This window comes from Mesoplodon mirus (genome assembly GCF_964341445.2).
Source record: "Mesoplodon mirus genome assembly, chromosome: 3".
Lineage (NCBI taxonomy): Eukaryota > Metazoa > Chordata > Mammalia > Artiodactyla > Ziphiidae > Mesoplodon > Mesoplodon mirus.
In genome coordinates this window covers 84,795,859-84,809,844 of record NC_138978.1, presented here as the reverse complement: position 1 = coordinate 84,809,844, position 13,986 = coordinate 84,795,859, and the positions used below count along the sequence as shown (strand labels likewise).

Genomic DNA, 13,986 nt, shown 5'->3' with positions numbered 1-13,986 from the left:
CCAAGGTGTGTTATCCTCATAATGGTATTGCTATAGAAATCCATCCTTGGCAACTCCACTTCTTCTGGGTGTCTGCATTTCCAAAGTCAGCTCCCTGCCATTTTGGCTCTTATCTTCTCCAACTTCCTACTTCTCTGGCCTAATCTGTGGACTCAGCTTCCATCCCAACCTCTGAGTATTCTCACTTTTGTGCTTGGATATTCCCTAACTCTTAGGAGCTGAAGCCCTAGTGTGTGCAGATTCATGCTCAAGTTTGTTTGCTTACTTTGGGGTGAGGGGTGGCTGGAGACCACTCTTATCTTTAATGAGACCAGCAATGACTCAAATTATGTTTTCGTACTGGATGTCTGAGAGTTTCTACTTAGTCAAGTTACCAGAAGGAATTACGCAAGATTTTTGACACTTTGAAGTTACTTTACAAACTTACCTCTATTTATATATGTATATATTTACATACATATATTTATAAACACATATAGTTATATATGTATATACATATAAAGCTTATAGCTCAGAGAAACACTAGATCTCAAAAGATAGCTAGAAGGTAAACAAAAATTCTATATTAAAAATATGATCCATGGGTTGGCATTTGTTCTTTTGGGTTTCTCATACTCACCCTCAGTTGCTTTGGGAAGATCAGCAGCACCTGTAAAAATTTTGTTAGATTTGAATCTTTAATGCAGCTTTCACCTAGTCAACATACAATGGTGATTACATTATGACCTTAATCTGTGTCACAGAGATAGCAGGGTTCTTTTTACATTTCTGAAATATTCCATTTGTAATTTTTGAATAAGATGACTATAAAATGGCTAGTATTCTGTTTTCATTTACCTATTTTCTGAAAGGTCAGATTCTAAAATTAAATAAGTTATTCTCAAACAAGAGAAAAGTACATATAGTACTAGTGCTTGCATTTTAGCATTAATGTTTACCATTCTTCATTTATGAAGACATTGGTGCGTTTTTTTTTGTCACCTTTCTATCCTTAGTGTCTAGCACACAGAAGACATCCCATAAGTAACCACTGAATGAAAGATGCCACTAAACTTACAGGAACAGAATGCAAAATTTCCCCACTGTTACCAGTGAAGTAGACAATTTGGTTTGACTCTTAATGATTTTGTCCTTCCCCAGGACAAAAAGTACCTGTAAGAAGGCTAACTAAAGTTAACTAGTCTTTGAGATCTTGAATCTAGGAAAGCTAATACATATTCTGACCAATAGGAAGTTTCCAAAAGGAAATAATACTTAAAAACAAAGTTACAAATTACAATCTAATAAACTTTAATTTGTGCATTTGTGGTAATTTATGACTGCAAAACACTTTTTCTTAAAATGACATAAAGGCACATTTAATTTGAATGCATAGTGTACCATTCTAAAATATCTTAATTTCCTTACAAAGTGCTTGAGCAGTCACTTACACATACAGTAATAACAAAATATATTTACATTCTATAGAGTTTAAAAATTTTAAATCTGACTAAAATATATATATTTTTAAAACTACAGAAAAAATTAGTGCTTTCTTCAGCTTAATTGTGTGAATATACCCTGCCCTCTAATTTTTTTAGTGATTGACTTCAATTAAAAAAAAATTCTGTACACTGCGTAGTTACAAAATGCTATGTCAGTTTTTAATGCTAAACGCCTATTTTAGACATTGCTTTCTATGCATATTTGAGAACCAGAAAAGGTGAGCAGACTGTACCTCAAAAGTATTTAGTGTTTTTTTTAATGTTGTATTAACACTGTTTACATTAAAACCAGACAATTAAGCTAAGATCCTCTATTGTCCTTCACCAAGGAAGTTAACTGGCATTTTAAAAGAATTTTAAACAACATATTGCTGCTTCCTCTTCCTATAAGATTTTCCCCCAAAGGATCATGGGTAATAATCAATTTGTAAGGAAACAGAAATTATCTCTGAACAATTTTAACTGTTCTCAGAGTATAGCAAAAACATGCCAACACACCCTGGCAAGGCTGAAATATTCATAAATGTTTTAAGCTCAATTCTCTATAAATCAATGTGCTTTCATTTTTCTCATAGGATTTAAACTTGAACAACTTTTAAGACATGACATCATAGTGATTAAATGGTTAACTCAGTATGGTTAGTTAACAACTTGCTATTCCTGAGGTATGATGGCCTTAACATGCTAAGCACAGAATCAAAGATGTTATTATTGAACTAGGGAAAAACAATAAAGTCATAGACTAGGAGGGAAAACAATTAAAACAAAACGAAAAAACCCAAAACTCCAGGCAAGTAGAAAAGTCATGGCTTGCAGAAAGACTTCCCTATCTTTATAAGAGCATTAAAAAGCCACAAATGGATCCTCTGAAGAGCTGTAAAAAAGTATTTGATCAAATTATTTTTGAGAGTTTTGAGGTACAGCTTTAGTGTTATAATAATTTTTATAAAATATAGACTGTTTTATCAAAAATATTTATACATTCTGTTATAAAATATTGCTTTTGCCCTCAGTAACTGCCAATATAAAATCTGGATCCAGTGGCCTAAAATGTACAAATGCACTTAACGTAAATGCTGGAGTCTGAGGTGTCTGCTTGGCCACTGTACAAAAGTGATGAAGTGGTGAAATTAAATAATAAACCTACAACATAGAATACATTACAACTTGCACATATACATGTTCACAGCATGTATACAATGATAATCCCTATGTTTTAACAAAGATATAGTTCCCTTCTACAGTAGACACAAGAACAAGATGAATTAGGTTGATAAATGTACAATATCAAAAAAAGGAGTAATCAGTTCACTGATTTGGGAAGAAGGTATGACTGAACATACTGAGTATCTAGACTTTGGGAATGCATACAGGTAACAGTATCTTGGTTCAGGCTGATCATAAGTCCTCATTCTTAAAATTTTAAGTAAACGTAGATGTTTAGTTGTTTCTGTTTGTTTCAGCATAGTTGGTTTAATAAACATAATTGTTTGGCAAGTAGCTCTGTTGGAAAGCCATGAGGCTCTGTTACACGGTTGGTAAAGATAAGGCAATAAAAACTTTCTCCTAATAAATATAAAAAATTTATAATACAAGACATCAACTCATTCTGTTAAAGAAAAAAAGCCCCAAAATGTGCACACACTAATTTTTTTGATATTACAGTAATTTCTTTACAAAAATAAGAGCATTTGCCTTATTCAAACAGAATCATACTATGTGTGAATAGTAATAGCATCCCAAGCCCTTTTTTCCTCTTTTTGTAAAATACAGCTAAGGAAGTTAACTGATTAATTTTCCTTCCACTTAAGACAGGAGTACAGCAAAGCTAGGGACTGTAGAAGAGTGGTTTTTTTTTTTTTGTTTCTTTTTTTTTTAAAAAATAAGACTATTGATCCAAAAGTATTCATTTCTGATAGATTTTCATGGCCGATGTTCATTCAGCTTAAACTCCATGAAACTGTTTCCAGTGTTCAGATTTACGTTGAAAATACATTGAAAAGCCACTTTTCAAGAAGGTATTAGAATAGTATTTTTAAACACATCTTCATATGTTTAAAAAATACTCAGAAGCTTTTGTTGGCACAGAGAGCAAATGAAGGGTTGCTATTTTTAGGAGGTCTTCTTATGAGTCAGTCTGCTTGGTTTCACATTGTGTAGCAACTTAACACCAATCAGCAATGTAGTCAAAATCTCTGAACATTTCTTGCTCCTCTTCTGAAAGTATCCTTGGTTCTCGAGGTGGAGTCAGAATAGGTGCTTCTGAGGTAAATTCATCATCAAAATTACTAACATCTTCCCGCCCTCTAATTGTAGGTACAAACGGCGGCTTTACTTTTTTGTCCATCAGAGCACTCCAATCAATTAGCTGGATTACAAAATATAAAATGACCAGTTTAGTTTCCTACTCCTAATTGCTATAGTTTCATAAAAAATTTTAAACTTTCATACTTACTCGGAAAAATGGGTGCTTTTTTACATCCTCTGCATCTTTTTCACCAGCTCCAAGGCGCCGCTCAGGATTTCTTCTTAATAACTAACACAATATAAAGGAAGAAAGTTAATATAAAACCAGGGACTCATTGACAAGGATTCTCATAACTTGCAAAGCTTTAGATGTTTCTTTTGGTATGTGTTTGTCTAAACCATGCAACATCTATAATTGAAAAACAACTTCTAAAATTCTACTGGGAAATGTTCTTTAAAAAATTTCAGTAGTTTTATAAATTATTAATTCTTACCCTTCTCATTATTGAAATGGCTTCTGTAGATAAGAACCTTGGATACCTTACTTCATCATTTACAATACTGTCAAAAACCTCCTCTTCATCATCACCAGGAAAGGGAGACTAGAAGAAATACCCTTGAGTCAATCAAAATGAGTTTCAATACAGTAAAATCTCATCATCTATTCAAAGTTCCGAAGTACAACCAAGAACCAGATAGTGAGGAAAATAAGAAAAAGGAAAAACAAAAACAAAAAAACAGACCCACCAAAACATCAAACAAATAAGGATTACAAGAAGTCACAATAGATAGGTAACTACTAACCAGAGGATACACCATATACTCTTATTGAAATCTTCTTGTGGAAAGACAGAAGGAAATGGGTAAGGCAAATACAGTAATAAGTGTTACTACAGAGGGAAGCACAGACTTTGTAGAAATACATCAGACATGGATGTGGTTTGAATTTCACAGTCAACAGCAAATTAATGGTGGCAAAACACAATTAGAGACTGCAGGCATAATGACTGCACTAAGAAGCAACTGCCGGGACTTCCCTGGTGGTACAGTGGTTAAGAATCGCCTGCCATTGCAGGGGACATGGGTTTGAGCCCGGGTTCGAGCCCTGGTCTGGGAAGATCCCACATGCCGTGGAGCAACTAAGCCTGTGCGCCACAACTATTCAGCCTATGCTCTAGAGCCCGTGTGCCACAACTACTGAGCCTGCACCCTAGAGCCCATGCTCCACAGCAAGAGAAGCAAGCGCGGTGAGAAGCCCGCGCACTGCAACGAAGAGCAGCCCCCGCTCACCACAACTAGAAAAAGCCTGCATGCAGCAACGAAGACCCAACGCAGCCAAAAATAAATAAGTAAATAAATAAAATAAACCTATTAAAAAAAAAGTTCAAGTATGTCAGAGCTTACAGAAACAACTATTATGAGTACTTCTGGCACTCATAGAAAGTAAAGACCACTGTGGATTAGGGATAAAATATACCTTTCCATCTTTATGCTTTTCTAAATAGAGGTGAAAAATTCAGATCTGAACCCATGGTCTTAAGAAAAGAAATAAATTTGGGTATATTAAATACCCTATCCTGCAGGCAGCAAACCACAATGGTTTACAGACAGGTTAAAATCCCAGCTCCATCATATGAGAGCTGTGTGACTTTAAGCAAGCTATTAACTTCTTTGTGTCTCTATTTATGCATCTGGAGATTAACATAAGACTACTATTGAGCTCATTAAAGTTTGCTGAAAAATTAAATGAGCTAATACTTATAAAGCACATAGAATAGTGCCTAGCACATAGTAAATGTTTTAATTTGCTATTTCTTTTCCTCCTTTTCCAAGTTTCCACTCCAATTTGACATATCAAAAAGTACTGTCATTGGATGAACTAAATTCATTTATTTACTTGTTTGGTATAAGTACCACTAAATGACAATCACAGAGCAAAACTTTAGAAGTTTCTGACATTCAATAATTTAGTCATTCATCATTCAGCCACTAGTTTTTTCATGCCTAGAATGTACAAGGTTGGTCATTGGCATTAGGGAAACTGCAGAACAATGAACCAATGCAAGGTAATTTTTCTTGCATCTCAAGATCATCAAACCCATCTAAGTAATTTTCAATTACTTGTCTAAATATTTACTCTTTTTAAATTCTACCCTAATTTATCATTTCCAATAATTTATGACAAAATAGATTAGTCTCTTCTTACTGCTTTATTAATTAGATATAATTCACTGTCTTCTAAGTGGTAACAATTTCTGTATACAACTAAGTTATCCCCAGAAATTTATTTTAAGTTAATCTAAAGAAAACAGTAGGGAAAAAAATGTTAATCTTTTCAATTCTACTGTATCGCTTTTGAAGGTAACATTTATTTTTGACTAATATATAGCCGACCTTTCTTTACAGGTACAGAGTACATTCCTTTTATCAGTCTTCTTGCTTTCTATTTCTTATGAAATAATCAGTTACGTGTGATTGTGTTTAAAAATCATAAAATATAACCAGAGCAAAACTGAAGTATAAGAAACTATTTTTGAAGCATTGGTATACATTCCACAGATAATATAAAAATCTAAAAAAGATGGTGAAGGTAATATAGGATCATAGGCAATTACTAATATATAAATATTTATAAAGCTTAAGTTCTACTTACGCAGGAGACATATTAAGTGGTTTTATAAGTGACATGATTTGTTCTTTCAATCACGTTTCCCTTTTACCTATTTTATACTGCTTACCTCACCAACGAGCATTTCATATATAAGTACGCCAAGGCCCCACCAATCTACAGCCCTTGTATAGGATGTTTCTGTTAATACTTCTGGGGCAAGAAATTCAGGAGTGCCACAAAATGTGCTTGTCCTATCTCCAAACCCCATTCCTGAAAAAGGTAAAATTCAAATATTTGTTAGCAAAGAAAAAAATCTGGCAAAAAAATTAGAAGATATCCTTAGGAAGCAAAATTGAAGGTGTACATTTGTGCATGGTAATCAAACTCAAAATACATTAAAGACTTTAGCTAACTTGTTTTCTAAATATGTTTCTCAAAATTTAGTAATAAATTAGTCAAACATACATTCTACATATTGAAGAAAATGTCTCATTGTGTTCTAAACTGCTAAAAGCACATTATACACATCATCTTATGAAAGCTGACTTGTTAGTTGGGATAGGAGGAGAGGAGCCTCAGGTAACTTATCTGCAGAGGTGACACCTGAGTTGAGTGAAGGATGAGCAGATGTTAGTCAGCAAAAAGAGCCGAGATGAGTGATAGTGGTGGAGAGACAAAGACTGTAAGCAGTTTATTGTTGCTGCAACAGAAAGTACTAGGCAAACAGCTGCAAGAGATCTGGCTGGAGAAGGAGGCAGGCAGATCAGGAAGGGCAATGTATATCACATCTTTGCCACTGAAGGTTTTCAGTAGCAGCGTACCATGGTCAGATTTGTATTTATATGGGCCCCTTTTGCATTTTAGCAATTACATGGCAGATTGATTTGAGGGAGAAAAAGAACAGAGACAGAAAAGTTAAAAGGCTATTAAAGTAGTCTTGTCAAAACAAGATGATGGTTGGCAGTGGTAGAGGGAAGATGAAAAACTTAAGGAATATTAAGGAGTAGATGTCAGCACAATTTGGTGATTAACGGGATGTAGAAAGTATTGAAAAGGAGAGAGTCCAGGATAATTCCACATTTTCAAATTGGGAGACTGAGATGACTGTGGCACCATCAACTTCAAACAAGACTGAGGAAAAGAAACTTGCTTGTGCAGCGTTTGAGGTACCTGCTGACCAAGTAAAACTGTCTAGTAGATAGTTGACTATATATGTTAGGAAAGGAAATAATAGATTTGGAAATCATTAGAATATAGTTGCTAGTTAAAAACTACCTGAGAAAAGCAATGGGCTAAGGCCAGACTCTAGAGGAACAAAAGCATTTAAGTCAATAGTGTCCAATACCGAGAAGTCCAAAAAAGGAAAAAAAACTTTCATTAGATTCAATAATTAGGAGGTCAATTGGTAACTGATGGACACAGATTTATAAAGTTCATTCATTAATTCATCCAATTACTTATTAATTAAGCATTCACTGAATACTTAAGATGTGCCAAGCACTATACTATATACTATGGAAAGAAAGCTGAATAAGAAACAGGAAGCTACCAGAGTAGAGGGGGAGACAGACAATGTTTGCTACAATACAGTGTATTAAGTGTACCTATTTACTATATGTTAGACACTGTGCCACATACTTATCTCTAATTCTTATAATACTCCTAAACAAGAAGGATTATATTTATTTTATAGCTGAGGAAACAGACTCAATGAGGTTAAAAGTAACTTGTCCAAAGACACAGCAAATAACTGGCAGAGCCAGGATTCAAACTTAGGACTGTGTGGTGCCTAAGCCCATGCTCTTTACATTTTCTTATGCTACCTCTTGATTCAAATTTCCCCAGTTTACATATTTATTTACATGTTTGTGTGTGTACACACACACACATGTATAGGTACATAAAAGATTCTTGAGGCATATGCATATTTTTTTCCTATTTAAAATGTTAAAAGTTTTAAGAAGCAGGAGAGAAGTTTTTAGGCATGCATAATTTACTCTGCACAATCCCAGCAAAGCAAAAAATTTGGTGCTTAACCAATGCTTTCTTAGAGAGAATTATTATCATACAAAGAGAATCTTGTTTTTATACTATGATTTCTGAAAACCTAACCTTATTCATATTCACAGAATAAATTCTTAATAATATAATTAGGTTATATGAACAACCTGTAAGTCTCAATAAAGAATAAGTTAAAGTTTAATTTTTAATAAATTAAAAAATACATTTTGCTCTCCACAAATTTGAAAACTTCCAAAGTACAAAGGAATAGTAATCTATTAGAAAAGGCACTTTAAAATACCCAATTACCTTCTTTGCAAAGACCAAAATCAGCAATTTTCACAAAGCCCTCTGTATCTAGCAATAAGTTATCCAATTTCAAATCTCTGTTCAGGATAAAAAAATGCAAAATGAAAAAAAAATCAATAAAATCAATAGATAATAAAGTAAAAATATCATTTTAATAGGAGCTGTACTTTCTCTTTACTAAAAATGAATTTTTTCAAGTTATGGTTTGAGATTTAAATACCATATTACAAATGTTCATTTTCTTCCTTTTGGCAAGTTTATTACTTTACAAAAAAATAATTTCTGAATATTTTCCCCGTTATGTAGAAAAGGAAGAATGTATCTAAAAGAGAAATGTTTGATCTATTTAAATATATATTTTAAAGCTCAGAAGGAGTTCATGGATCTTTAACGCAAGGTTAATTAATTAATTAATTAATGGCCATGTCACGCAGCTTGTGGGGATCTCAGTTCCCCCACAGGGGACTGAACCTGGGTCACGGCAGTGAAAGTGCCAAATCCAAAGCACCAGAGCATCAGGGAGCTCTCGGATTTGGACTAACTTTGAAGTTTGCCTACACGCCATCCGTAAGAATGAATTATCAAACAAACAGTATAAGTAAGGTATAAGGGAGCAGGTTTAACCTTCTAAGAAAATAATTCAAAATAAAGAGGAAGCTATTAAGTCATAGTAAATGATTACAAATTAAGTTGAAAATGTTTTATTCTTTAAGTTAAATAGGGCCATTAGGAAACTGTTATCTTGGAAACATTGTTAGAAGTTTGAATAAACTGATGTTTATAGTCTTTTAATTCTTATTGGCCTTCCCATAATTTGTCTGATCTAGAGCAATGTTATTCAAAGTGTTAACCATGGACTAGTTGCTGGGCTATGAACTATTTCTAACTAGTCTGCAATTTGGTAAGGAGTTTGTGCCAGTACATAAATCAGATATGTCATCAAGTACACTGTCTAGTTGACAACAAGGCTTAATGAAGGAAGCAAGGTGATGTTTTATAATCTGGCACAAGTGGATCAGTTGAATATAAAGTATTCACCAGGATGAATATTGTTGGTAAATTGTGTTATCATAGGCCAACTTATAATCTGACTATTCTAATTAGGTAATGGGCAGAGGACAAGTAACAAAGAAGTTTATCATATAATTATTGTGTTAACCATGTCTTTCAAAATTGGAGTTTAACTTTTTTAGTGGTCAATTATCATACAAAAGAGAAAATTAAGAAGCTGGTTAAACACAAAATATCCTTCTTAATTATTTTTAATTCTACTTCATATCAAAATAAGCAATTAGAAAATATCAAAACTTTACTTACCTATAAACAATTTTGTGTTCATGTAAATACTGCAACCCAAGAACTACACATGCAGCATAAAATCTGTTTTAAGAATTAAATCAAAAGAAGTTTAATAAATTCCACTACTCTTGAATCCCAGTTTATACTTTTATGCTTCAAAGCAGAACCCTGTAGTTAACTAATTTCACAAGTATTTATTTAGTCCTTACTATGTGCCAGACATATAAGTAAGATATGTGCTAAATATTAGGGGTGAAATTTAAAAATAAGAAAAATGCAGTCTCTAAAATGGAAGCCATTATCTTTGCCTAGTGGAGTCACTGAAGCCCTTGAGGTAGACATTTGATCTGGGTCTTCGAAGAAAGTACAATATGCCATCATAAAGGCAGAAGGACGGTATGAAAGGTAGAACTTTTGTGGGGGAAATACAGGGTATTCCCCTAAGAGGGAAAGGAATAGACGTGTAAAAGGCATAACCTGTTTGACAACCATAATGAGTTTATTGTGGCTGAAGTAAAGGATAAGGAAGAAGTAGCGGGAGATGCAGCTGAAAAGATAGCCTGAGATCAAGTTGTGAAGGACCTTGAATGTCATATTATGAACACAGGTATACCTTGTTTTACTGTGTTTTTACTTTATTGTGCTTCACAGACAACTGTGTTTTCTTACAAATTGAAGGTCTGTGGCAACCCTGAATGGAGCAACACTATGGGCGCCATTTTTCCAACAGAATTTGCTCGCTTCAGGTCTCTGTGTCACATTTTGGTAATTCTCTCAATATTTCAAGCTTTTTCATCATTATTATATTTGTTATGGTGATCTGTGATTTCTGACATTATTATTGCAAAAAGATTACGACTTGCTGAAGGATCAGATGATGGTTAGCATTTTTTAACAATAAAGTATTTTTTAATTAAGGTATGTATATTGTTTTTTTTTTTAGACATAATGCTATCGAACACTTAATAGACTACAGCAGAGCGTAAATGTAACTTTTTTATGCACCAGGAAACCAGAAAATTCACGACTCACTTTATTATGATATTTGTTTTATTATGATGTTTGTTTCAGTATGGAACTGAACCTGCAATATCTATGAGGTATGCCTGTACTGAAAATTCTTCTCTTAGTGATAGCAAATCAAACCATTTTAATCAGGGCAGAATAATCAGATTTATGTTACAGAGAACTTTCTTGATAGTAGTATGAAGTAGAGTGGAAGTAGGTAGATATCCAGAGGGAAAAGGAACAGATAAGGCTAAAATGATAGTACAGATGAAAGATCATGAGTACCTCTAATGTAGTGGCAACAAAGAGAATAAGAGATGGATTCAAGAGAAACTTTAAAACGAGCATGATAGAACTTGGTGTCTCATTAGCTATAAAGGATGAGGGAGAGGGAAAAGCTGAAGATGACTCTCAAGGTTTCCTTTTTATTGTAATGAATAGGTGGAGAAATACAGAAGTAGCCAAAGTTTTGTGGGGAAAGTGAGCTTGCCTTTAGACATATTGACCTCAAATTGCCTTGGGAAAGGTGAAGAGGTCTAGAAATTGGATAAACAGGTTTAGATCTTAGAAAAACTTCAACCCAGCTAGAATATTAACTCTTGAGGGATCAGACCATGTTTGTCTTTTTCAGTGTTTAGCCTAAATGCTTAGCAAAATGCTTGATACACAATAGCCTTACTGAATAAGGAGGTAGGTAATAAATAAATGAATGAATTAAAAAATGCAGATCTGTCTTCAGTGTAGAATAGCCTATAAGGAGACACTTAGGAGAATCAGTTCTTAATTTTACAAGTAATACATGGATATTTCCTCTATAAAATACACATAATATCCCTACCCTAAAGCACAATTTTTCATTCATCCATCTCCATCTCACCCCGACGCCACTACTATCCATAAAGGTAACTACTTTTGTTAGTTTGGTGAATGTCCTTCAAACTTTTAGAATGTATTTACATGTACATGTAGATATGTTTTGTGTTTATTTTTTAAAAAATGGAACCATAATTTGGAGATTTTTTAAAATGCAACTATTTATAAATATTTGATTATACATTAGATCTTATGTAATTATTTATCGTAAGTTTAAAAGATTTAGCTGAAGTCCATTAAAACACATGTGATTCTAAAACTGCTTAAGGTAGTTTTTTTTAAGCAAACTTATTTTGGTGGCAAAACAATACTGTAATAATTATAAAAATACCCTGATTTCTCTTTTGTTCCATTATTTGTAAACAGATTGTCCTAATGATACTTAATAAATAACTGGGTATACTGGGTATCATTAAGTCAAACCTTTAAAATAAATATATTACAGAAGCAGAAAATGAAGCTCGCAGAGAGAGTAACTAATTTATCTAAAGCGACATAGCCAGAACACAGCAAAGCTAGGACTCAAATTAATTTTGATTCCTTCGTCTCAAGCAATAAGAATACAACGTTTGCCTAGTATATGTGAGTCACCCTTCTAGGTGTTCCACTAGTACACAGAATACACATAGTCCTCGTTGCTCCCCTTTAGTGAGGGGAGACAGACAATAAAAATGTAAAAAATAAATAAGGTGATTTCAGGTATAAAGTGCTATGGAGAATATAAAATATAAAATAGAATAGAGTGTGGCCTGATTTAGACGTTAGTGATACAGTGGTATTTTAGTTAAAGTAATGAGGAAAGACCTCCAAAGAAATGACATTTGAGGTGAGATCTGAATGATTAGAGGGAGGTACTTTAGATATGAAGTATTGCAATAAAGCGTTTTATTCTTGTATTTCACTGGGCTTAATTGTTTCATTGGTACTATATAATTTGTAATCTCAGCAAAAATAAAAAGTTTGTTAAGGCAGAATAGGATTTTATATTTATTAAAGAAAAGGCATAACAAAACAAATTCCCAAGGCAGTTCGTACAGGGCTAGGTGTAATCTAGATGCCCTGCTTTTAATTTTTAAATATTAATTTTTAAATATGCAGGGAATGAATTATTAGTAGCCTTCTATTATCTTGTGGCTTTTGCCTCCTTTTCTGAAAGCTTCACTATCCATCAGAACTAATGCCCTAGTACTACTATCTGCTGTATTATACTTCTGATGGTTATGATGAGAATCAAATAAAGGAGTGAAAGTAAAAATGTTACACAAATGTCAGCTGTCAGAATACAGACAAGTGATAAAAATTCACTAATAAACTCAATAAAGTTTTACTACTGGTTTATGAGTTTTATGATTTGGGCTATGTTTTGGAGGTAAAATTTGGATGTTGCATGTAAGGAAAAAAGAGAATCAAGAATGACTCCCTGTGTTTTGGCTTGAACAACTGGTAGATGGTATTGCCATTTAATAAGAGAGAGGCCTAGAAGAGTAACAGGCTGGGGAGTGGTGGGTGAGGTGGGGGGAAATGGGAAATATCAGGCGTTCATTTTGAGACGTTAAACAAGAAATACTTATTAGCCATATAAAGGGAAGAGTCAAGCTGGCTGCTGAATGTTATTGGAATTGGAAGTTTAGGTAAGAGGTAAGGGCTGGAGATATAAATTTGGTAAACATCTGCATATACAGTGTAGCTATTAAGAGCATTTTCCTAGGTTCAAATCCTAGCTCCAACACTTAAGAGCTTTAAAACTGGGATAACAACAGGGGAAGAATATATATAATTATGTTTAATCACAAATGTTTGCTATTATTTATTCTTTTGCATCTGAATAAGCAAAACCTTCATATAATATCAAATTCAAAAACTACAAAAAGGGTTTTAGCGATAAATGAAAATATTTAACACAGTACCTGATATCCTGTAAGTGTTCAGTGAAATATATATTTTAAACAGTATACCCAGTTATTTATTAAGTATCATATCTGGATTCTATGCCTTTCATTGGAGGTGATACGCATACCAATTTCTTTTATATTCTTTAGAGATATTGTAAGCACATGCAAGCAAACACTTAAGACATACTCTTTTAAATTACCCTTTAAAATGCAAATAGAAGTATTTCATACAAATATATAATACAAACTCTTCTACATTTTC

The 13,986-nt window shown here is 33.4% G+C and overlaps 1 protein-coding gene across 5 annotated transcripts in view; it reads right to left on the bottom strand.

The window, feature by feature from the left end:
- The window catches only part of PKN2 (protein kinase N2), a 161,179-nt gene that overhangs the window by 35,104 nt on the left and 112,089 nt on the right, over nucleotides 1–13,986 (bottom strand). For 2 of the 5 annotated variants that reach the window (XM_082614062.1, XM_082614061.1), the window contains exons 17-22: nucleotides 9,970–10,032; nucleotides 8,653–8,729; nucleotides 6,470–6,612; nucleotides 4,226–4,333; nucleotides 3,940–4,020; nucleotides 620–649 (exon numbers count right to left, since the gene is read on the bottom strand). In XM_082614062.1, coding sequence (XP_082470188.1) covers nucleotides 620–649; nucleotides 3,940–4,020; nucleotides 4,226–4,333; nucleotides 6,470–6,612; nucleotides 8,653–8,729; nucleotides 9,970–10,032 — 502 coding nt within the window. The other 3 variants (XM_082614060.1, XM_082614063.1, XM_082614059.1) reach the window with 3 other exon arrangements.